The sequence below is a fragment of the Bemisia tabaci genome, chromosome 5 (genome assembly GCF_918797505.1).
Source record: "Bemisia tabaci chromosome 5, PGI_BMITA_v3".
NCBI lineage: Eukaryota > Metazoa > Arthropoda > Insecta > Hemiptera > Aleyrodidae > Bemisia > Bemisia tabaci.
In genome coordinates this window covers 39,683,964-39,708,116 of record NC_092797.1, presented here as the reverse complement: position 1 = coordinate 39,708,116, position 24,153 = coordinate 39,683,964, and the positions used below count along the sequence as shown (strand labels likewise).

The 24,153-nt window shown below is 35.0% G+C and overlaps 1 protein-coding gene across 1 annotated transcript; it reads right to left on the bottom strand.

The window, feature by feature from the left end:
• Window positions 1-291: 291 nt before the first annotated feature.
• On the bottom strand, window positions 292-22,921 carry Cand1 (Cullin-associated and neddylation-dissociated 1). The gene is made up of 22 exons (XM_019056827.2): window positions 22,709-22,921; window positions 21,152-21,321; window positions 19,622-19,835; window positions 18,042-18,334; window positions 16,565-16,727; window positions 15,824-16,088; window positions 14,770-14,906; window positions 13,586-13,746; window positions 12,951-13,156; window positions 12,280-12,434; window positions 11,505-11,633; window positions 10,672-10,803; window positions 9,553-9,721; window positions 8,013-8,170; window positions 6,568-6,728; window positions 5,674-5,872; window positions 5,097-5,354; window positions 4,305-4,493; window positions 3,478-3,721; window positions 2,282-2,428; window positions 1,198-1,372; window positions 292-549 (listed from the first exon to the last, which is right to left on the bottom strand). Exons 1-21 carry the CDS (start codon window positions 22,748-22,750, stop codon window positions 1,239-1,241), a joined length of 3,726 nt encoding a protein of 1,241 aa, XP_018912372.1. The 5' UTR covers window positions 22,751-22,921; the 3' UTR covers window positions 292-549; window positions 1,198-1,238.
• Window positions 22,922-24,153: the final 1,232 nt, after the last annotated feature.

Below are 24,153 nucleotides of genomic sequence, written 5' to 3'. Positions count from 1 at the left end.
AATATCAATATGCATTATCCAAAGTCCTAAGAGTAGAAATATCAGTAGGGGAAAAGAATACAAAATTGGAATTTTGACGTTCTTGTCTAATTTATTCACACACAAGAGGACCTTCAAAATGGCTGACACGTGACGGCTTGCTGGTTTTGGAGCCATGACTTTTAAAACTTGACTGCTAGTTTGCTGAGAAATCCTTAATTTTTTAGACTCCCAAACATTCTCTGAATTTTACAGGTTTTCAACATGGTTTTGAGACCCTACAAAAGGATTATTAAAAATGAAAAAAGAAAATACTACATAATTAAGTTATATTCATTAAAGATTATGTACAAAAAATTATTACAAAAATGAAGGGGGAAAATTAATTTAAAATAGACATGAATAATTGAACAAACAAGCAAAAATAAGAAAATGAAAAAATAGGTTGAGAGACTTGCAAAATCTTCTTCAGGACATGAAACTCACAGGGAAGAACACTTATTATATAATCTCCTGATGAAAAATCAAATTCTTACAGAATTCAGAGCTTGCTGCAATGACAAAAATTACCTGGAAAAAAGAGAGAGGTCCATTAAAGTAAGAAGAAAAACAATGAACACACAGTTAAAATTAGAAGAGGAATTTCACTAACTCAGATGAATGTCAATTAGGATGATTTGCTTTACATACGTCAGTTCTATTATTTTGCAAAAAACCAGAGCAAAATTTTCATTCCCAACTTTCTCTCATAAATTTTAATTTGATTCCATAAGATGTATATTAGATTTCTTAATTTCCTGTGCTTAGGTACACAAATGTTGTAAAATTAGGAAGTTTCTTTTCCTGGTGTAGCTAAAAAATCATTTTATGGAACAAAACATGTATATACTTGACTATTACTGGAAACTTCTTAGTATTGTCCAAACCTACAATTAAAATTGTACCATTTATTATTTTATTTACTTGTTAAAAAGCAATGAAGGTTTGATAGGGAAGACTGGTGTGGCAATGCAAGTTAAAAAACATTGGAAAAAAATCAATGGCAATTTGATTTTATTCTACATACTACTATTCTAAGTAGTTTAGAAATTTGCAACAAATGTTTTCGCCAATGGATCTTGGCTATTGAAAAGCTTAACAGACGTAAAATAATTAAATTCAATCAAATCAAAAGAAAGTTCACTGAATGACAAGGATTCTTGTACTCATTAGACTTACTTCGACTGACACAATATCTGAGGCCTGCTCAGTGAGCCAATTCAACTCATGTCCATCATAATAGTTGAGTCTTGATTCAATAGGTTTGTATCTTTCTGGATCGATTCAAAAATGACTTGTAATTCTGGAGTGCTTTTGATTTGTGAAACGAAATCATTCAGAACTGGATTCTTGTCTGAAAATAAAAAACGAGTTTTATTTTAATTAAAACATCAAAAAAAAAAAATTGGAAAAAAAAATAGAAAGGAAGTAAAAGTATGTCATATGATATTTTGCCAGGTGGCTCACCCTCTCTGACTAAATATGATAGGAGTGAGAGCAAGAGAGAAAGAAAGTAGTAGTAGTAATATAAGTTTATTTTAAAGCGGTGCTTTAGCATCTAAGGCTATTTACACCAAGAAAGAAAGATAGAAAGAAAGAAATAAATAAATAGAGATAGAAAGTGGTAGTGGTGGTAGTAGTAGTAGTAGTAGTAGTAGTAGTAGTAGTAGTAGTAGTAGTAGTAGTATTAGTAGTAGTAGTAGTAGTAGTAGTATTAGTAGTAGTAGTAGTAGTAGTAGCAGTAGCAATAGCAGTAGTAGTAGTAGTAGTAGTAGCAGTAGCAGTAGTGGTCGTCATCGTTGTAGTATTAGTAGTAGTTGTAGTAGTAGTAGTTGTAGTAGTAGTAGTAGTAGTAGTAGTAGTAGTAGTAGTAGAATATATTTAATTTATAGAGGTGGCTTACGAAGGAAAAATAACAATATAAAACCAAGCTCTAAATTTAGTATTGCTTTTCCCCAAAGCGACTCTCTTCCAAGAGAGAAATACATTTAAGAAATAGAAATGAAAACTGACCTGATGTATGTATTTAAATTAGATCACTGCGATCACAAATTAATCTTTCTATAGGCACCATATTACGGACTTACAAAACATCTGCAATGATTTAAAGATTACAGATACATACATAGCATTTGTTTTCCAAATTGGGCATTAAGACATGTTTTAATAATTTCTGATAACTCATGTATTCACGGGTGAGAGAAAAAAGGGGACCGGGTCGGCTATCAAAACTGGAAAAGGTGAAAAACCGATGAAAACTCACCAGCATCTGGTATGGTAAGGAGAGCTGAAATGGCGCGCATTGCCGATCTTTTCAGTTCATCTTGCTTTTCATATTCTTGCTTCACTGAGTTTGCTTTGACTTTGGATGTGCAAGTATACTTCAATGGTTCAACAATTTTATCTAATCCTGAAACAGGAAACAAAAAAAACTCTGTGAGTACATTGGCTCAAAGAAATATGATTACTGTTGGGAACTTCGAGAGATTTCACTACCTGAAATTTTGTACATCTCTCGAGACCTACTTATTTAGTTTATTGACCTCAAAGTGTACAATTGGTTTCAACTACCTGTTACGTTAGCGAGTAAAAACGAAACAACTTAACATGCTTGCTGACAGAACGATTGATCTTCTATCGTTAATGAAAATGAAATAAACGACACTAACTGTTGGCAACTGGTGATTCTGTTCTTCAACATATTAAAGAAAGAGGAATTTCAGTGATCAACCATTAGCAAGTTGCTTTTGCAGAGACCATACAATTATGGATCGATTCTGAAAGAAGCATCTCAAATGTACAGTATTGAGCAGCTATTTTTTTTTTTAAAAAAAAATTCAATCAAGATTCCTTGCGATTAAAAAACAACGACAAAACAAATAAATAAAGTCTTATGCATGGGGCTTACTAGCCAAATTAACAGTCTCTTAGAATATCGACTTAGGAAAATTACAAGCGAAAAATTCTCTTCTCCTGCATGCTGCATCACATGCCCCTTGCCTGAACTCTTCAGTGTATTTGCATGCCTTGTGTGTAGCCATGCTAACACTCAATGACCCATCTTTATGCCTCCAATGTCCTGCACATTACTCCATAATTCCTCTTCCTTTCTGTTTTGACCACACACTTCGTCGTCAAGCTCTTTTCTTCCTCTTTGTGGACTGCACAACAGTCTTCTTAGCATCTTTTCCAGAACCTTTAGGAATTTATCGAACTTTATAGTTGCCATAAGACATCACATGGTTGTTATTTATGGAACCTCCTAAAACCATATCAAATTTTCTGGGAATGACATGTATTTATGGGACTTGTGGCTTTCATAGAGACGAGAGAGGGATAAGGGTCCAAGGGACAGAGCCCAGGGGTTTATGGACGATGCTTTAATAAAGTTCCAGTATCACATCACTGAAAGTAATTCAGAAAAAGAAAGAATTGAAGGAAATGAATAAAATGACTTACGTTGCAGGACAGCTGTGGGAGCTAAGTGGGCTAGCCTGGCAACCATCAGATAAGTAAGCATCTTAATGTCGTAATGATCTTTTAGTCCATGTTCCAAATGATTTAGAAACTGGAAAATGTCTAGTCTGTCCAAACATGATACTAACAAGGTGTACATACATTCAAATGCTGCTTTCCTGATATCCAATCCATCATCGACTGTGTGTTTGAATGGTCCCATCTCGACCTCTCGGATGAGTTCTTTCTGTAGATAAAATTAGTTGTTGAGTTGTATAGCGGAGAAGAGCTGATAATCTGAGCTGACTCAGATTATCAGTTAGTGAAAAAAATATTTAAACAATGAAATCAATTTTAACCAGTCAATTTTAGAGACTATTTGTGATACAGGGTGCTACTTTGACTATCTTGTAAATTGTGGCAAAAGCCCGAGCCAGACATTGAACACGCCAGACGCTTGAAATTTCATAAAAAAATATGAAACCTCTTGTAATATGAATGGAAAAAGTAAAGTGAACAGAGAAAAGAAAAGACCAAGGCAAAATAACGCATGATGCCTCGCCAGAAAAGTGATGAGCAGATAATCAAGGCAGGATATTACTGCAATTGATTTTATTTTGTAATGTGTCAGGTTTCCAGAAGTTTGTTTTTCTCCGGAAGGATTTAGTGTTTTCTTTAAGAGGTCCTCCGTTTATTATCATTTCTCCAAATGTTTATTGTTGGTAATGGCAATTATTGATTTTGAAAATTAAATTATGTTTCCTTCTTTTAGAAAATTACAAAATCCTTGAACTTACGAATAGTTAATTTTGATAAATGATTGAAAGTACCTTAATATTTGTTTCAGCGTACAATTGAGGTAAAACTGAATCTAGAAGGTCACAGATTAAGGATGGTTTATTATGAGCAGCTGAATTGAAGGCAACTAAAGCCACCCGACGCACGTTCAAATCAGGATCTTGTAAAGCGTTTAAGAACTGTCCGATGGACTGCTTCAGAAGAGAATCAATGGGCTGTGGCTGTAACAAAGAGTAGAGAGGTATAAAGTAGAGGGATGGATAATCGATTGTCAAGTACCTGACAGGGTATCTAGGGTCCATGCAACCTCAGGCCTGAAAATTCAAGAACATCCTTTGAAAATGCATTCCCTGAGCAAAGGTTTCCTCCATATTTCAATATTCCTTGAGCCTAGGTTACCTCTGCACTTCAATACTCAATCGTGGTAATGCACGTAGTGACTCTCAAATGAAAAAATGCTGTAGAATAAAATAGTTTTATTTCTGTCTAAAGGATTGACCTTTACAGTTTCTGCCGATCAAGTTGGGGCATTCTGTATAGTAAGCAAGTATAAAATTATGTAGTTGACATTCTTGAGTAAACAATAAAGGAAATGAATAAAATTTTTCTCACTTTCTTGTTTGCAATTCTCACAGATAAAATTAGTCATAATAAATGAAGAGAGGGTGTACTTGAGTAAAAAAGAGTGCATTCTTCTAAGTTATCTCGTTTTTCTTAGTCGATCAAGACCTCAGTCATGGCTCATTCTTAGTAAGTTTACTTATATATGATGAAGATACACTGAAAGGAGTAAAGTGGAATAAAGAAGTTAAAATTTTCCATACCTGATCTGAAATAGTGAATTTGACTGCAGTAAGAACAGTTGTCCTCATCAATGCAGAGGGAGACTGGAGGGACTCTTGCAATCGCGAAAGTAGACTTTCAGGATCAATTAGTGTTAGTTTTCCCAAGCATTCAGCAACAACATTTCGAGTGCCTTCTTCAGCACATTCACAGTGGAGGAACAATTGGTTCCAGATGGCGGGAACAAATTGTTGCAGAGCTAGAATTCCAATTTGTGAACTGGATTGGCAGCTGATAATCTGCAAAAAAATGTTTTAAAAATGGTTTGAGAGTACTTTTAAAATTTCAATCACTGAGAAAAACAAAACCATTGGTGAGCTGAGTAACTGAATTCTACGTCGAAAATACATTTTCAATTCAATTTTAAAAAAGACTTGTGCTTTTTAAGGTGACAAAATGTAATTACCAATTAAACAGAATTCACTGCTAAAATAGGAATTACTTGACTGTTTTAAGTGGAAATTTAAATTTAAATTATTCTCCGACAAAGCCAAAATACTGCAAAAAATTGCCAAAAATTCAAACACTAGCATTAGAAATGGCAAAAAAGATGCATACCTCTTTCAATGAGTGTAAAAGAAGGTATTGTCGTTTCGGTTGGTTTTCAATTTCTTCCAAAACAAATGGTAAGTACTGCTGAAGGTTACCAACTGCTATACTTCCTAAAGCGTAACTGGCTGCTGATTTAACTTCCTCTGACGGAGGTGAGAATGACTGAAGAATTATCTGTTTCAACTCAGCAACACTGCTCAAATCTCTGAAAAATAATCATGATAATATGAAGATTTTACATTAAATACATCTTTGAATGAAACCCTGGCTTTTTTATCTTAGAGATTGTTATAAACAATTGATCTTCCTTTGTAGTTGAATGAATCTACACAGTAAGTCTCAATTCTAATAATTAATAGTCAAATTAGATTAATTATCCAGAGTGAGCAAATTGATATTTTTATTGCAAAATAAGATGGTTTTGGCTTAGGGTCAATACCTTTTTCGGAATAGAGAAGCACTTTCCAAAATATGCTTGGCTGGAGGGGGAAAGTTAATCCAAGCGAGAGCAAAATTTTAAAATTCAGTAAAAATGACTCTCTTGAATTATTACTTATTTTAAATTATTATCAAAGAAGCCCAAAGCTAATAAGCGCAAAAAAAAAAAAACCTAGGATTTAAAAAAGGTATGGTACAGTAAAAGGGGAGAATCAAAAAGTTAAAATTTCAAGACATAAAAATGTAAACCTTGATAAACACCATTGATATTTTAGGGAGGACTTCTTGTAGGGCTTAAAAACAGCGAGCTGATTTTAAGCAAGGTTGGTCAGCCTACTTGATTCTTTTACATTGTCATGATGGAATGGGCAACGTTAGTGATGAGTGATATGAGTCTTCTCGGCACAAAATAAAATCGGTACATAATCAACACAGACTAGAGGTAAAAACTATTTTACTTACATGTGTTTACCGATTTCTCCGATGACTAACAGAGCAAAAATATGCTGAGAGTCATTTCTAGGATACTGTATGTCTTTGAGAAATTTATCAACAATATTGAGAGCTTCAGACTGCTGTGTTATAGTGATAGCCGCAACACACTTTGCTAAAGAGTGGAATGCCTGTAATCATAAGACATCCAAACCTTTTAGGAATTTTTTCTAATCACAGTAATGATGAAGCAGGTACATATGGTTAAATCCTTATGATGTGGCCATCGCAGATGTTGCGGCTTATTTAAGTTGGACAATTAATTGAAGTTACACACAAATTTACATCTAAGTTATGTTTTTGAAAATATTTCTGATAATCTGGCCTAGAAGGTTAACTCCAGGAAAAGTTATATTTTTTTCAGTGAATTTTTTAATTTTACAAAAAATTGCAACATGTAAGTTGTTTAGCATATCTCTGAGTGCGTATTCAATTGTGATTATTTTAGTTTTCACACAGGATGATTCGAATCTTTCTCCTGCTTCCGAAAATTCCATTCGGAGCTTACAGCTGCTTCTGTTACTATTTCTTATCTTTGCAAGCATGGCATCTTAAGACTAATACCAACTTACTTATCACAGGAGAAATCTAAGATTAGTCAGGAAGTTATATGGTTTAACTACTGTTTCAATTTAAAAATTTTTTATTAAATGCACTGTGTAACCTTAGGCCTTGTCTACACAATGCAGTTCCCGGAACTATTGGGCGGATTAGTTCAATAGACTGCACTTTTGCTGAATAAGTTATAGTTGAGCTATAATAATTTTCAAGAAGAGGTTCGCCCCAAGTTCTGCTAACCACGCTTGTGTAGACAAGGCCTCATATAAAAAAGAGAGTTGAAATCAAATGATGAAGTTAATATTAAAAGACGTGATAATTAGTCTTTCAGTGTTTACGGAATACTGCAGAATTCTAGGACCCTGAATTATTTTCCTGGATAGAGGATCTCATCTCAGTAAGAAAACTGTACATCAAAAGATCTAATCCCTCAAAGTATGTTCCAAAAGGAAATACACTTCAATACTTGAGTGTAGACCTGTGACCTTTGAAAATCTTTGATCCAGATGGAAAAAACTATGTCTGCAACTATGGATCAATTTGAAAGCATGCCACACATACATTCTACTTAGTATGTCGACAATGAAACTACCAGACCACGTATCTCAGTTTGCTGACTTCCACAAACTTTCTATTATACTTTATTTTCTAATGGAAAACGACTCAACGTCATTTCTTGAAAACTCAGAGTTTTCTTTTCTGTGCGAAAGAGACTCTGTGAAAACTTCAAGGAATGATATTGATTTGTTCTCCTGGTAAAAAAAAAAAAAAAAACAGGAATGGAGATTTTTAAATATTGCAAAGGAGGTATGTGGAATGGTAGTTTCATCGTCGATGTATTCTGATTTGATACACACCTGTTTATGTAAAGAAGAAGTAGGCGTTGTAGTGCCTCCACCATTAGCTTGCTGGATTGGGGATATCAACATTTTCAGAAGATCATTGTATCCTAAACCAGTTATCCCAGTGCTAACAAAAGCTTGGAAGAGCTCCAACATTGAAGTAAGAGCGGCTCCTGAAAAAATAAGAGGACTACTTTATAATATTGATCATAATATTTTGTGAAAACCATTCATTTTGCACCAGATGCAATTTGATAAGTGATTTTTTTAATGTTGTAAAAAAATTGATCTTACAAGGTGATTGGCTTCATACAGCTGAGTTCCTCCATCCGTTGTGGAAGGGGTGCGGAAAAAAATTGCCTCAACTCTTTACAGATCCTGGAACTCCCAGAGGTAGCTTGTCTGATAAACTCTTACAGGGAGTTTTCAAAAAAATTTCAAAGCTGTGAAAATCAATAATTATTTTTGTATGCTTTAAATCAGAACAGAGATCAAGGCTACTTTCCTGGAAAACAAGATTTTTGAAGGTAGATCTAGAAAATTTTAAAAGTTTTTCTTGAGATCTAAAGAGCTAGAAAGAAAGCTTTCAAAAATGATGGGAAAAGTGGACTTTTTAATGCAATAGAAAATAAATTGATTTTTAATTATTTTGATATAGGGGATTGCATACTTTTAAAGCTTCAATAAAAAACATGTGTGGTATGGAGGAAATAATTACGGAGCTCCTCTTGGAAATTTGTGCACTTTTTCATACTTCCAAGCCACCCTTAAAAAATCAGTGCTATTTCCAGAGCTTCCAAACTAGCAGACACCCTGAACACAATGGGCCTGTTGCATGCAAGAGATACAGCCGCGCGAATAGACTTTTTAGAGGTTAAATGACACGAAAATAACGATCGTCACATTAAAAAAGTCTGAAATACACTCCTTACTGCGCAATTTGCGTTGATAGGAACGCGCTTTTTCAAATTTCCCGCGTCTGGGGGCAGTTTTCTAATCACCGGAAACTAGCAAACGGCGGGCTCGGTGATTTCCAGAAGATGCCGAGTCGTTGTTGTTGTTCTCCTTTTTTCCTTCAGTTTGTTTACAAACCCAACGTGATCTCTTATAGTGGTCAATATACGCTTTATGCGGTAACCAAATCGATCAACTTTCAAATATCCAACGCAATCCCTCTACATTTCATTTCACGATATCACGAACTCCGATTTTTAGGTTATGTTGTCAGTTTTAGTTGACCGGAAATAAACGCGAGTTGCCGTTAATTGTTTCCGTTAGAAAACTGCCCCCAGACGCGGGAAATTTGAAAAAGCGCGTTCCTAACAACGCAAATTGCGCAGTAAGGAGTGTATTTCAGACTTTTTTAATGTGACCATCGTAATTTTCGTGTCATTTAACCTCTGAAAAGTCTATTCGCGCGGCTGTATCTCTTGCATGCAACAGGCCCATTCATTGATTTCAGCCTCAAATAAAAGATAAATTTCCGAGTTAACAAAAAGAACAAAAAAAAAAATAAATAAACAAATAAAATAACAAATTAAAAGAAATAGGTAACCTTGTAACAGAGGTGACTTGGCAAGCGTTAGTATTTCAGGTAGTAAGGCTGATATTGGTTGCTGAAGTGCTGATGGCTGAACTTTGGCAGTTGTGGTGAGAAGAATCAGAGTTAACTGAGCTATGTGCAAATCTTGATCACTGATGAGAGGTGGCAGTTCAACCATCACCTGTAAATTAACAAACAAAAAAATCAGACTGCTTTTTTATGAATGTTTTGCCTATTTCATACTTTTGAATGCAAGTAAGCCTGCAACACGGTTCGGTAACATCACTCCACCACTTTGGTGATAAAGATAAAGAGGTAAGTAGGGAGGGAGAAGAGCGGAAGAAAACTTACGGAATACTGATTCCTCTTTACCTGATCCTTATAATGGAACCATAGTGATGCAGACCACAATCTCATTTGTGGCAATGTAATCCTTGCTTCAAGTTTTGAGACCTTATCATTCTTCTTTCAGTTTTTCTTTCTTCCAATTATGGACTTAATCATACATTCTCTACTTCATATTTGGAAACCTCGACACAATTGCCTGTAAATTACACATTGCTTGGGTTTCTACTTCCTTTTCTCCACCAGGAAACTAAGACGCCCTGATTAAAAATTTTGTAAATACATACTATGCGTTAAAGGAAAAATTTGCAGAAAGTTTCATAGCATTATTTTCTTGGATTTCTGGTTATAAAAGTAAACATGAAAAGAAACTTGGCTGCAAAAGATGAACTTGGTTTAGTTCTGGTTAAAGCTGTCCAATTATTGGCAAGGTTCCTCATCATTTCCTTCTGACCAGAGTTTCAATCAGACTGATTACGTTTTTTCTAAAATTTTACGATATGCATTTAAAATCTATTAATAGAAGAAATACAAAAATTGACTGACTTTAATATTATTTTGAAAATTTTTATGGAAACACTCTTAAACAGTAGAATTTGAACCAGTAAAAATAATAAATAAATCTATTCTAGCTGGATTTATTTTTTAAATTGCAGCTACCTTGTTGACAGAGTCATCATACATCCAGATAAACTTGTAAGGTTCTATAAGAACTGAAGGTTCTGGGTCTCAATGCATCATCCTGATACTTTTAGAGTTTGATCAAAGATTAACTGTAGATCATACCTTTTGAAGAAGATTGACATTCATGGCTGTACTGTAATTGTTCAAAAGAGTATCTAAGAGGGTTAAAGTGCTCAATTTTAGTGCCCTTTGATTTTTACGCAGAAACGAACCTAGGATAGGAATACCTTCACCCTGAAAAAGACAAGAAAATAGATATAAGCGGAAACAGCTCAAATAATCGAGTTCAAAACATTAATTGCATACATTTTTATTCACTTACATAAAAAAAAACTTCTACCTTCTTTCACCTTATCCTCGGTGTCTTTACAGATCAAAATGGACATTTCCGGGCGGCATTTAGAATGATTTTTAGACCAAATAAAAGTGGTGGGATTAAGGACCAACTAAAATTATTTTTGATTCTTATAACTGACCAATGTTTATAATTTTAAGAGTTTTAATTCACAGGAAAAAATTTGGTTACATAAAGTATTTATGACTAGTGTATTGAAGTGAAAAAATTATGATGCGAGCGAATATTGATTGCATGATTGCTTCCTTACTGACTTAATAACTCATGTTGAAAATTCCAGTGCCATTTTTGTTATAATGCTAAATACTGAGAGTATTTTTGAGTAATACTGCTTACCCAAAGCATCATTATAATGACAAAGTTAATTAAAAAGTTAAAAAAAGATCAGTAGGTTTTCAATATTAGCAACAAGTGGAGCATTAAAGACGAATAGATCTCTAGAAAAGTGGCTATTGTTGGGAAAAAAATGTACAGAAAATAATCAGAGGCTCTGACTGCAGCTACTTTACCGAATTACTGTTTAAGGTAAACATTTGGAGTCTCGTTATTTTGGGGATAAGCAGGAACAATTTTGACTTACCAAAAGAGGCCTCAAATCTATTCGTAGAGGGGAGCTTGCGATTTTGGTCAAAGCTTTGACAGTTGTCAATCGGGTGATTTCATTCCGAAGTCTATCAAGAAATATCGGGAGACAAATTGGTAGCTCACCCTAAAACATATTGAAAATTCAAGGGAAATTTCAAAGAAAGTGAGATGCAGGGAAATAATTGGTTCTAGGCTTCCTTGATTTTTTTGAAATGCAGACAATTTTGCAAAAATGTCTTCTATCAGCGCTAACTAAAATTGAGTTTTCTAATCTAATGGGCTAACTAAAATTGAGTTTTCTAATCTAATCGGTTTCTCTCATTTAATAAAATTCTCTTTCAATTTTTTTTTTATCAAATCTGCATGAGAGTACTTGCGGTCTTCTGGAGTATATGGCCCTTTTGCAACAGGACCAACTCTTTCGCTTGTTTCATTTCACCTCCTTTGATGGCGCCAAGAGAAGTCGTCGATCAAACTTTGAGAGTAGGTCCCGTGTTATCTTGTTTGCATGAGTAATAACACTGTGCCAAACCATCAGAAGTACTCCTTCAAAAACAAACTTTGAGACATTGCATAATATTCCCCTTGCAATTAGAATTGAAAAGTTAGTTTGTCGATTTTATGTCTCTAAATAATTGAGACAAAATGAAGAATGACAGATTAAGTGGAATGGGGGTGGAGGCTTCTAAGACAAACATCTGTTTTCAGGGAAATGTCTTTTTCAGATTTTTAAATTGATCTAGAATACAAGGATAAGGTAGAGGTTTTACCTGAAGATAATCTCCCAGATTACAAATAATTTGACCCATGCACGAGATAGCTCGTTCTTTCACCTCCTGATCAATGTCGGCTGCTTTCAGGCGAAATAGTGTGCAATTGTAAAGTTCAATTGTGAAAGGAGCGAAATCAAAATTACTGGGACAATCTAAGGCAAAAAAAAAAAAAAAAAAATTGATTAGTAAAGAGTAGGTTTTCAATGCCTAATTACAAATACAAGAGACTAAGTAAGAAGCTTGAATTTGTTCAGCAAGCTGAAAAATTGTTCTATTCATTTGTTTATTAGCACATATCACAGATGAGCGATTTGTGAACACACTAACCACTGTTAATTTCTTTTCCTCACACTGAGCAGCTGTAACATAAAATTTTGAAATTGAAACTAATGTATCAGTATGCATCGTAAATACTGTTGCTGAAATTGAATCATCTGCTATGTTTAGCAATCAACATTATTTAAATCTAGTTTCAACAGGCTAAGTTGGGACAATTTCAGGATTATTTGCGGAACTGAGGGTATCAGTCATACAAGAACAATCTGTACTTGGCGGAATACAATTGACATATTTTGTTGAAATTGAAATCTGCATAAAGATTTTTCTTGGGTTCTAATTAGGTAATGTGAAAATTAGAATAATTGATGAAATAAAAAATGAATGATTACCGAGAGGTCGAATGACTTTGACTAATTGTTGGAGTACTAAGAGTGCTTCAGCTGTGATCTTGTAAAAACTATCTCCAACTGCTGCAATAACAGGTGGGACTAGTACTTCCATGTGACTGTGAAAAACTGTTGGTGGATGGGTTGTTAGCAGACAGTAAATAAATGAGAGAGTGTCTATTTTCATATTGCTGCTGGAGTTTTTGTCACTGAAAAGAAAATAGTTCATTAATTAACTTCTAATAATTGATATTAACTTCACAATGAAGGATTGGTAAGAGGACTAATTCAAAGATTTAAAAAAAATAATAAATAAATAAATTGTTCAATTATACAGAAATCAATCAACAATCCTGTTGCTATTGACTATTATTTGCTTGATTTTCAGCTTTGGCAGCAAAAGGTGATTGAGAGTAGCCACAAAGGCCACCTGGGTGTCTGAGGAATATCAAAGATAATTAAATGGCAATAAAGTGTTTCCTTGGCAATCTTTTCAAATTTTTGACCTAATCTGTAATCTTGCATTTTTAAAATCTATTGAAGTTTGTTGTTTCACTTTGAATGCTAAGAATGCACTTTGATCCCATGAATTTTCTACAGTAAGTTTAAAGTTCTTGAGTATAAATAATTTGTCTTACCCAAGAGAATACTGAATTCCAGGGATAAGAGTAGGTATATGATTAGTTAGAGCACCAGGTAGAACATTTACAATTTCTTTTAGAAGTGAGAAACAATCTTGTCTTGTTTTAATACTCCGTTCTCTCATTTGCGCGTATACAGCTTTGACTATAGCTGGAATCTGAAAAGAAAAGAAAAAATATGAGACCATGTAAAGATTTTTTACTGCAAGGAAAGAGATCTCTTATAAACAAAAACGAAACTTGAATGGTGATTCAAAACTGATCTAAAGTCAAATTGTTTATTCCTCAAGGAAAAAGATAATAACATTAGAGGAATCGTAAAAATTATAAAACATTAAGAGATGCACCAGACTGAAGCAAAATACAATCAAACATGCAATTGAATCAGTAAATTATGTTGGAAGGAGTGAAATGCATTACAGTATGATTTGGTTTCATTTTTCTTCACTACCTGTATTACACAGTTCAACTAAAGACATTACATACTGTAAGAGTCTACATCTTTGATTTGATTCGACTTATGAATTGAAACGACTTATTGATTGAACGCATTCACTTCTTGAAACTCTTATTCAGATAATCAGGTGACTTCATAAATATAAGGATAGAGTTGTTGAGATTACCTTCATAAAAAGGTAATAGACCATTTTATAAGGTGCAAATTTAAGCAGTATTTTGTTTCCTTATTAAAATTTCACATAGAACACAATTTGTGCAAGGAAAATGATTTAAAATAACTTGCTGACATTTTTCAATGCATAAATTCAAACTTCCTCTTCTTACAAAAATCATAATCTACTTGATTTAAATTGCATGGTAAACATTAACATAACAATCTTTATGCTATAAAATTGTGGCATCTTCATTTCAGAGCTTTGGCTCAGCTGTTGCACATTGTTAACACTTTGAATAACGCAGGTCCGGGAGCGACACTGCTCGATTACCAAAACCCTTGTGATAAACGACAGAATATAGATAGATTCTGGTATTTTTTGTAGGTGGGAAATCCAAATCTTTCAAAACCATAAGTGCCAAAAAAACGTTGATGACTGGTTAGAGATTAATTTCAGTGATTCTCGTTTCAAATTGTGTCCTTTGTGAAATTTGGAGGTGGAAACAAATATCAGAATGCTTTTTGTACCTTGTCTATTGGTTAATTAAAGCTACTGGGATGGACTTACCTGAGCTTGAAGAAGACATACAGGAGTGTCTTCTTGTTCCATGATGTTAGGATCTAAATTGACAGTTGTAGGTTTTGTTTGCCTCAGTAAAGCCATGAAAGCATGAAAAATATCACTTTTCACATTTTCTTCTCTTTCTATTTGGGAGAAATAAGAATGGAATTAAATTAGAGGAATACAAAAATATTGGTGCTTTTCGGTAATTTAAGAGCAAGAAGCTTGAAAATAGATCAGATACACAACTTAATTTACTCTACAAAATCAGACTGACAGAATTTATTACAGACATTTAATTCGAACATGATTTTACTGTGCTCAGCAAAGAGAAACTTTTTGTCTGGATTTGACTTGTCTGGAAAACAACATTTTTGCTGGCAGAAATCAGAATTTTTTGTATGAAAGAGGCAAGGTATGAATTATCACACTACGAAACATGTTTTCCATTCAAAATTGTACCCGGAAACAAATCACACAACAGGAAGTCTGGAAATAAATTACTAAACCAGACGCGAGTATTCACAATAAACGTCGGTTAAATGACAGAAATACAAATGACGATATTTGTAAAATCTAATTACCATTTGATCAAAGTTGAAAATACTTGTTGATATTATATTATGTAGTGGTTGATTTCTGAACTTCCCGTTGTGTGAATTGCTTTCTGTGTAAGCTTTTGAAGAGAAACATGTGACGATTTTCTCTAATTCAGAACATGTCCATGGGCTTTTTCTGATCTTTACTAAGTAAAAACCAGACTCCATGTTTCTTTAAAATCTTGTTTTTTCTATCGAACCTTGTCAAGTTAGATGATTTTTAAAAATTGGATCACGTATTAATATCTTCTAGCTGATTCGCATAACATGGCTGCTGTCTGGAAGATTTTATTCTCCACTTTGAACATTGAATAGATACACTTTCCATTACTACAGAAGTTAACAAAAAATATTGTCATAAAATTTCTGGATTCATTTGGGAAATAGTTTCCTTCTAATAGTGTAGTTGACTGAGGCTCAGTTTGGTTTACCAGTAAAAGAAGAAAATTAGCAAGAGATACCTTTGAAACGAGCTATTAATGCGGGAGACACTGTTTTATACATTTCTGCGACAAGTTCACGGCGAGTTGCAATGGTTGCTTCCAGACATTTAGCAGCCGAACGACGAACTTTCCAGCTCATATCATCATCATCAGAATATTCATCATTGACATCAGAATCATCACCCATCATGCCATCATCCTCCATTTCCATTGTATTGTTATCTTCTTCTTCATAATTGTAGTTTGGATCATACGTAATGTGGAGCAAACACAGTTCAATTATCTGCATCAAAAGATAAATTGTGTTCATTTCTGCTGTGCTTAGCCAAAAAAACACAGCTCCGATGAGTGAAAGGTTCAACCAAGGCTTAATTGTAATGCATAGAGCGCATGTTAAAAACAAAGCTAGATCAGAGGAGTTTGACATTGTTTGCAAAAATTTGAGGACGATGCCCGGAGAGGGGCATGCTTCAAAAGTACAGCGTATCTGAAAAACGCATTTGAACGTTTGAAATGGTTTTCCAACAAACTATGTGGAACAATTGGTCAAACCAAAGCTTATAGTTAACCCAGATCCTGATCCTAATTTAGGGATCCATCGATAGTTTGGGGGAAAAAAACAAAATTGATAAAACGATGTACCTATTTCGAGGTACACCCTTCTTCCAGCATGGTCCTCAACAACTGCAAAATACAAAATCAAATATATTGCGTTTTCAGCAAATTGAGCCTTTAGTATACTAACATTTGGGTACTTACAGTGTTGATATGAGGGGTTATTTCTTTTGGACAGCGTTGCACAAATGCTTCAAAAGCTTGCAAGCAAAATTCCCTTAATTCATCGTCTTCTTCTCGACTGTACTGTACAACAAGGGGCATGACTCGTTCAATATGCTCACCAAAGCGATGTCCTGCTTGTCGACTGAAAAATGACAGCAAGGCTTGTATAGGATCAATAAAATGACATTTTTTTAAAAGAAAATTCAAACATTTAAAGGAAGGAAGAATAATAGAATAAACATTGAATCCACTCTTACAGGACAAGCTTATTGAATTTAGAAATTTCTTCACTTTTCCCTAACTTTTCAAACATTTTGGGCATGGAAACGTGTGTGATGCAACAAAGTAATGTACAATAAAGATGTGTCTTTTGGCTCCAAAAAGGGTGCCATTTCGAGGTTGTCGCTTAAAAAAATTGGGTTTCTAAGATAGCTTGCGTTAGGCCTTGTCCACACGAGCGCAGTTCACGAACTAGTTGAGGAACTTGTTCCCGGAACAATTTTAGCTGAGCTAAAAACTTATTACTCCAAAACCTGGAACTTCCCCCGTACTCCGAGCTTCTACAGATGTTACTTTTGATGTGAATTTGTTTGTTTTTGTTTTTTACGTCCTTTACATGTCTTGACATTTATTTTTGTTACTTTGGCGGTCGGAATAATCTATTATTTTGCAATAATTGTATAGTTTTATTGAAGTTCCGGTTCCAGTTCGAGCGAATTCATGTGGACAGCATGCCTCGTTTTAAGGAACAAGTTCCGGGAACTGAGCAATTCGTCGAATAAGTTCCTCGAACCCCGCTCGTGTGGACAGGGCCTTGAGATAGTTTTTCTCATGGGAAAATAACCCCAGATGCCCAGTTCCAGGCAAAAAACCAAAATGCCAAATTTCCGCTATTTTGAAATGATTTCAGATGATGACCTCGGAAGTCTCCCAGTTTGAAGAAAAAAGAAAATGGAGTCTGCTACTCTCAAAGGAGAGGTTTCCTGACAATTTTTGGGGACCAGAAAGTAGCTCCCTTTCACCTAGGAACGTCCCCCCAAGTTTCAAAACTTACCTCAATTAGACATATTTCTATCAAACTGAACTAAGCGCCATAGAGGGAGGAAGGGAGAGGGGGGCTTGGATTGGCGGGTGGTGCAGAACACGATGCTCTCTCTGTCCTATACTCGCATTGCTTTTCCATGGTGCTTACTTACATTTGACAGAGCGCGCTATCTGGGATTCTAAATTCTTCAAAAGGAACTCAAATTGGCGCTTAGTTCCATTTAACACAAATACGTCCAAATAGGTAAAAAGTTAGCATGGGTGGAGCAGACTTTTCTAACACCCTGTATATTCACACAAACAGCTCTGCCAATATGATTTATGGGTCGTGTTGCAATTTCCAGTGAAAATGTGACTGACATCTTGCATTTAACACAGTTTCAACTGATATTGTGGTATGTATGTAGCTTACCAAATGGCTGCGATGCACTGGATGAAAGTGCGAGTAGTGGATGTGTTTGCATTATTTGATAAGCCTTCGAGAAGAGTATCAATTAACTTATTGTACAGTTGAGGATTGCAGGACATGACCAAGTGGCTGAGAGCAACAATAGTACGCTTACGAACAGCCTGTCGTGGTGACGCAAGTTGCGGTAGCAGAGCCATCAGAATAGTTGCATGAAAAGAGATGAGCAACCCTCCAAAACGAGAGAGCAAATCAGCAAGGATATCTAACGCTTCTAGTTGGACGGACACATCTTCTTGCTGAAAAATGGAGAAGATAATATTCAAAGGAGCGAAAGGTTAGTTCACAATTTTTACCGAGGATAAGGAGTTTTATTGGATCAGTAGAACATACAGGTTTCTTCCTTTGATACTACGAGGCTTCAAACAGCTACTTAACTTGTTTGGTCGTCACTAACTGCTCTTGACAGCTGAAGTTCATGGTTTAATTTTCTGAGCAAATGAACTCAGGGCAGGCAAAACTCTACCTATAGTTTCATTTAAACCGTTGTGTCTAGTTTATGAATTTTTTTAATCTTGGCCATTCTCCTGGTTCCCTTGAACAAATTTCTTGATGAAAGTTCCTCTCACATTTCCCAGATCCTTTCCAGATAAAATAGATTTTTTTACAGATTTCGGTGGGAAAAGAATGAATGTGTTATCCTAAGGTTTCTTTGTTGATTGAACATTAAACACCAAATGTGACCGTCTGTCGGAGAAAGGAGTTTAGTGCACAAAATACTCAATGAGGTATTGACACCTGATTACCATGAGGTGTTCCACAAACATGGTACATCAAAAAAACCCAAGAACGTCAAATCAAATTGGAGCTATCGCAATTTGAAGTTTGAGTTCAAAACACGTCAATTCAAGAAAATGCTACCTAAGATCTGCATCTGCCATGTTCTGGTCACAGAATTGCCAGATTTAAATTAAAATATGACACTATATTAGCTTAAAATGAACAAAATCGCTCACATTTTAATCTTAGGTACTCTAAAGAGTCTTCTAGGGCACCTCAAAAGCTGATCACCCTACCTAACTCAAGAAGGAATCGCTTTTCTGAAAATTTTTCCTAGGGTCAGAATAAGAATGATTCTCCCTTTAAAAGACAAATTTCCTGAGATGGTACAGACATATTTTAATTTTCAATAAGGTAGAATGATCAGCTTTTGAGAAATCCTAGAAAACTCTTCAAAGTACTTATGCTTAAAATGTGAGCCATTTAATTCATTTTAAGCTAATGAAGTGTCAAATTTACATTTACACCTGCATGCTTTAAACTCGGGAAACTGATGACTAAAGTAACAGGGGAAAAATAAAGCCTTGATACTTTTCTTTAAAAGTTTGTGATCAAAAGGCCCTGTGGGAGAATAAACTTATAATAGAGGGTATCAAGGCTATATTTTGCCCTCATTATTTACAAATGAGATACCTATATAAAAATTTTCAGTAATATCAAAAGGTTCAGTTAGTTGAACAGGGCAAAAAGTTCATATTTCTAGGAAAAGACAAGACAGTTGAGATTATAAGAACTTAAAATACTACCTTTTCAATTGCGCTGCTGAGACGACCTGTGATTCTTTTGCAGACATTGGCTGCGAGCGAAGAGGAGGCCAGAGGTAATTCGCTTATTACAGTCTTTAGTCCAATGCTTGATATATCCCGTAATTGCTCCTTTTCTGATACCATATTTGTACAAAGGGCATCAACTATGGTCTCGACTTGATATTCCTTCACCTTGTTCACGAGTGGACCGAGACTAAAACAATGCAGGAGATGAATTATCAATCTATTTCATTTGTTGCTTTCTTTAACAGTAAGCCAATGTGTTGTTGAAAAATGTTCTTGAACTTTTAAGAACAGATGGTATAATGTCAACAGGCTAAGTTCTACCCTACCTGAAAAAGATTTTTTTGACTTCTGAGACGACATCCGCAGAAAATTTATGATAGGGAATTGTTTCTAAAACCAGATTTTAAAAGTTGGTGGGAGGTTGAGAACAGCCACTGGATTTTTTATTTCCACACTGGATGAATAAGTGTTGAGACGAAGTACAGTCATTTAAAATTTAACCACTTTAATGTTAGTTCACATCCTGTAATCTTTGTCAGCAGTATTCAAACTTCTTCATAAATTGAAAGGATCATCTAAGTGCCTGAGCCTAATGTATAAGGAGTGCTCAACATTTTCTCAGGCTACTACAATAAAGCCAAATTCAGGTAAGAATAAGCAAGGAAATCAGGGCAAGGTCAACAGTTCAGGTGCTAGGTTTGGTTAGTCCTTCCAGACTTAACGCTTCAAAGTCTGGTCTTACAGTAAATTTATCGTATGCCATATGATAAAATTGGAACACTCTTCTTGAGAAAGACAAATTTACTCATTTGCAGAGAGGGCAGCAGGGCAGAGGAGCAGAGAGCTAAATGAAAGGTTAGTTCTAAGAACAAAATAGAGCTGAAAATAGAATTAGAGCTTCAGTTAATGTAAAGAAAGTCCAATTATAATTCTTTGCAGTCTTTACTTACTTATCCTTAAAAATATTTTTTGAAAAAATGTTTTTTTTCTTCTTTCTTTCCTTTTTCCAAAACTGCATTCCAAGCTAATGTATGCAGTTTCAAAATAAGAACATAAATGGAAAATCATTAAGATTAATGGATCAAACGATGAAAGAATAATACGAAACAATTTTGTCTACAGCTCATGCCTTAAAAAAGGGTTAACTCTTGATTCAATCAGCGCATGAGGAAAACAGAGCACAAAAAACAAAATGTCGGAAAAAGGAATTAGTGTAAATTATTTTTATTATTTATCTTTCTTCATTCACCTGATTTCTTAGTGTCACAAGAGATAAGTTGGACATAATTCTGTTATGCATATATTCTTATGGGTCTCAGCGCTCATGTCCACTATGCACATAGTTCCGTTTGGCAGATGTACGCTCAGTTGAACACAGAAGAAAATTCATGATCAAGACAAAAAGAAAAGAAAAGTAAACATCTATGCCTCACAACAAAATAATTTTTAACAGAGGCTCAAGAGCGTCAATGAATTGATTTAAAAGTAAAGATTACTACTTACCACTTGACAGCTAAATTCTGGACTTCTCCATTCTTATCTTCTAACAATCGTAAAAGCATTTTCACGACCTTCCTCTCCGAGTCATCATCAAGTTTAATGTTATCCTTTTGAAGTTCTGACATTAAATCATTCGTAGCCATAAAACGGAAATCCTTGTCGCTGGATGTCATCTACAAAAACATCAAAACCAAGACTATAATAGATCTGTTGCATAGTGTTCTGCTACAATGAACGGCTACACCAATTACATGCTTGTGATTCCTCTGTCCCTCTATCATTGGTAAGAATAATGGGAGATTATTCTATTCTATTTGCCAACAGTGAGAAACCTAACATTCCTCCCAAGAGCTTCTTCATCGTACGCTGAGACACAATTATCAGTAGTCTCTTGACAGCTCCAAACCTAGATCAGCACCATTCAACAGCATAATACACATGAGCAATACTTGACTTTATCTCCACCTATGATGAGTGAGCAAGCAGTACATTTAATGTCTCAGTGATCATGCATGCTCTATGTCTTATGGCACTTTACACAGTGCTTTTTCATATATTTAAGTCCGGTGCCTTGCCTTGTCAATCAACAATAAGTAAAATGGGTGTTCAAGACAACCAGGAGTGGAAAAAAATCCAAGCACAGATGTTCCTAATGTTGGGCCAAGACTCGAGAGGATGGACCTTTCCCTGGATGTATCATCAGCTAAATCTTTGGCAGTTGTTTCCTCTTGACTGTCAGGCAAAAAGGACCGATTCATGTTTCGGCACATAACAGTAGCATTGCTCACAGTTGTGCCGTGGTTGATCCATGGTTACAGTTGGACAACTGTGACACAGTCGCTTGCAAACAGTAAGTAAACAACGGCCAACTTGGCTGCCAACACTTCTAGTGATTTCTAACATGAGGGCTGAAGACAACTGACTTAAAATTGCTTTCAGAGAGTTTGAGTCCCTCTATAGTTTTAATTTCATGTGAATCGTTGGGCTGTGGTAAAACGCACAGTCTAACATACATGCTGAGAATAGACGGTTGCAAAAGGCCCACTGACAATCACCGGGAGAACGTGAGCACTAAATTATCAGACTGCACAAGACAAAGTGGTGTTACACTTCACTTATAAGTGCTAGTGGGAGTACTAAAATATAAGAATAGGTAAGTAAAAAAGCTCCGGTGGGAACATAACACCATCATACCTTGGTAAGCCAAGGTAGAGGCTGGAAATTTTGCTTCCATTCGTAAATAGCTCAGGGGAAAACTCATCCATCACCAATCTGGTGCTGTTGAGATTATGAGTATCACAGAAATTCGGTTAGGTACAGCAGTGTAATGATTGGGTACATACGACAATAATGACTGATAAAAAGGAAGGAAACGATATCAGTGTATCGGCTAATGAGAGCAAAATGTAACACACCAATGAAGTTGCTGTCCACATAAGATATTTGTATCTGATGATAAAGGCATAAGTAACCCTAGTTAGTGCATTGATTTAAACTGAAACGAATTTAATTTTTTTCCCAAATTTAAAATAGGTCCATAGGCTTACAAAGAAAACTAACCTTTTCCAGCAGGTTTGCTATTTGATACGAAACGTTCGCCATCCTGAAATTGTTTACGGACTGAATAAACTTGCAAAGATGGTAAAAATTGAACAAACTTTAGATGGAAAATTAGTTACTACTAAAACTTCATGAACGAAAATTAATTAAACTAGGAACAGTTACGACCGGTGCGGTGTTCACGCACAGTCACGAAAAGAAAATACACAATTACAATACAGGGTTGCCAAAGCGTAAACTGATTAAGGGAGAGATTAATTTTAAATTTAAAATATATTTTTTAAAAAACTTGGCGACCTTGTCTCCAAATGTGTAAATAGAGCAGAAGAACATTCCCTCACTTCGACCGATTAATCTTTTTAACTTTGATAAGGCCTTTTTCCATGAGATGTTGAGAGAAGCATGTCGAAATTTTTAATGAACTTAAAAGTTTAAGAAATTATCCATTTTGAAAGAGGATTTAATTGACATTTCATACATAAATTACTTGTTCATCCATTGCGTTTAGCAGGTTTTGCATGTGTGTGGTTGGTACAACTGCGTTATCTCAGTGAGAGGCGGTGAATTTAAAAGTAGACCTCGCCATTAGTGAGCTCACCCTACCATTAGGACTTCGGAAATACTTAATTAAGTACGGCTTTTGAATAGTTGTAATCATTCATTATCTGTTTAAAGATATATTGATTCCTTCTGTAACTCTAAAATTTATCTGCAAAAGGGGCAAGAATTGGATAGTCAGAAATTGAAAAAACAGTCATCCGTTAACAGTGGAAAAAATATTAATAAAAAAAGTGTATAAAACCTCGTAAGAGATAAGTTTTTCGTCAAAAAACTTTAATTCCATTAGAAGACATATTTATCTCTTTTTTCTCATATTCAGAAATTCTCTGCACCTAATATTGAGACATATGTGGGCATTACTAGTTATGTTTCTGGGTCAGAGGTTCTGACAAGTTTAAAGGCTCTTTTCACTGATATTTCGGAATAAAAAAATGCAAATTTGATTTCAGTTCCGCCGCTCAAACTGTGCGTTTATGATACAGCCCAAGGAAACACAAAGTCCAGGCACAGCTCTTGTTGGTAATGGCCAGCGCTACCTAATCTGCCTGACCTTTGAATCAAAGCTTCGCTGCCCCATTTGGCAACAGTTCATTCCTGCAAGCTCCAAAACTTCAGAAACTACGTCAGTCAGGGTCCTCTTGTCATTACAACTTTGTAACCAAACTACTTTGACAGCTTACGGCTAACAACTAGGGCACCCTTCATTCAATGGAAGTCTAGAAATTCATACTTTTAGGTAATCTAACTTTCAAGGTCTCTTTTAATTTTTGAATAAATGTTTGATAATATATTAGAGTAGGTGGTTATTTGAAAACAACTATACTTAAAAATTTGATGGGAAATGTACACTTTAGATAAGATTTTAAAAACGAGCGCTTTCAAAT

Coding starts and splice junctions, on each gene's coding strand:
- Cand1 (XM_019056827.2), bottom strand. CDS start 22,750: ATGGCGAACGTTTCGTATCAAATAGCAAACCTGCTGGAAAAG. Junction 11,634..12,279: donor ATCTGGGAGATTATCTTCAG/GTAAAACCTCTA, acceptor AATATGTTTTAG/GGTGAGCTACCAATTTGTCT. Junction 4,494..5,096: donor AATTCACTATTTCAGATCAG/GTATGGAAAATT, acceptor TCTTTGTTACAG/CCACAGCCCATTGATTCTCT.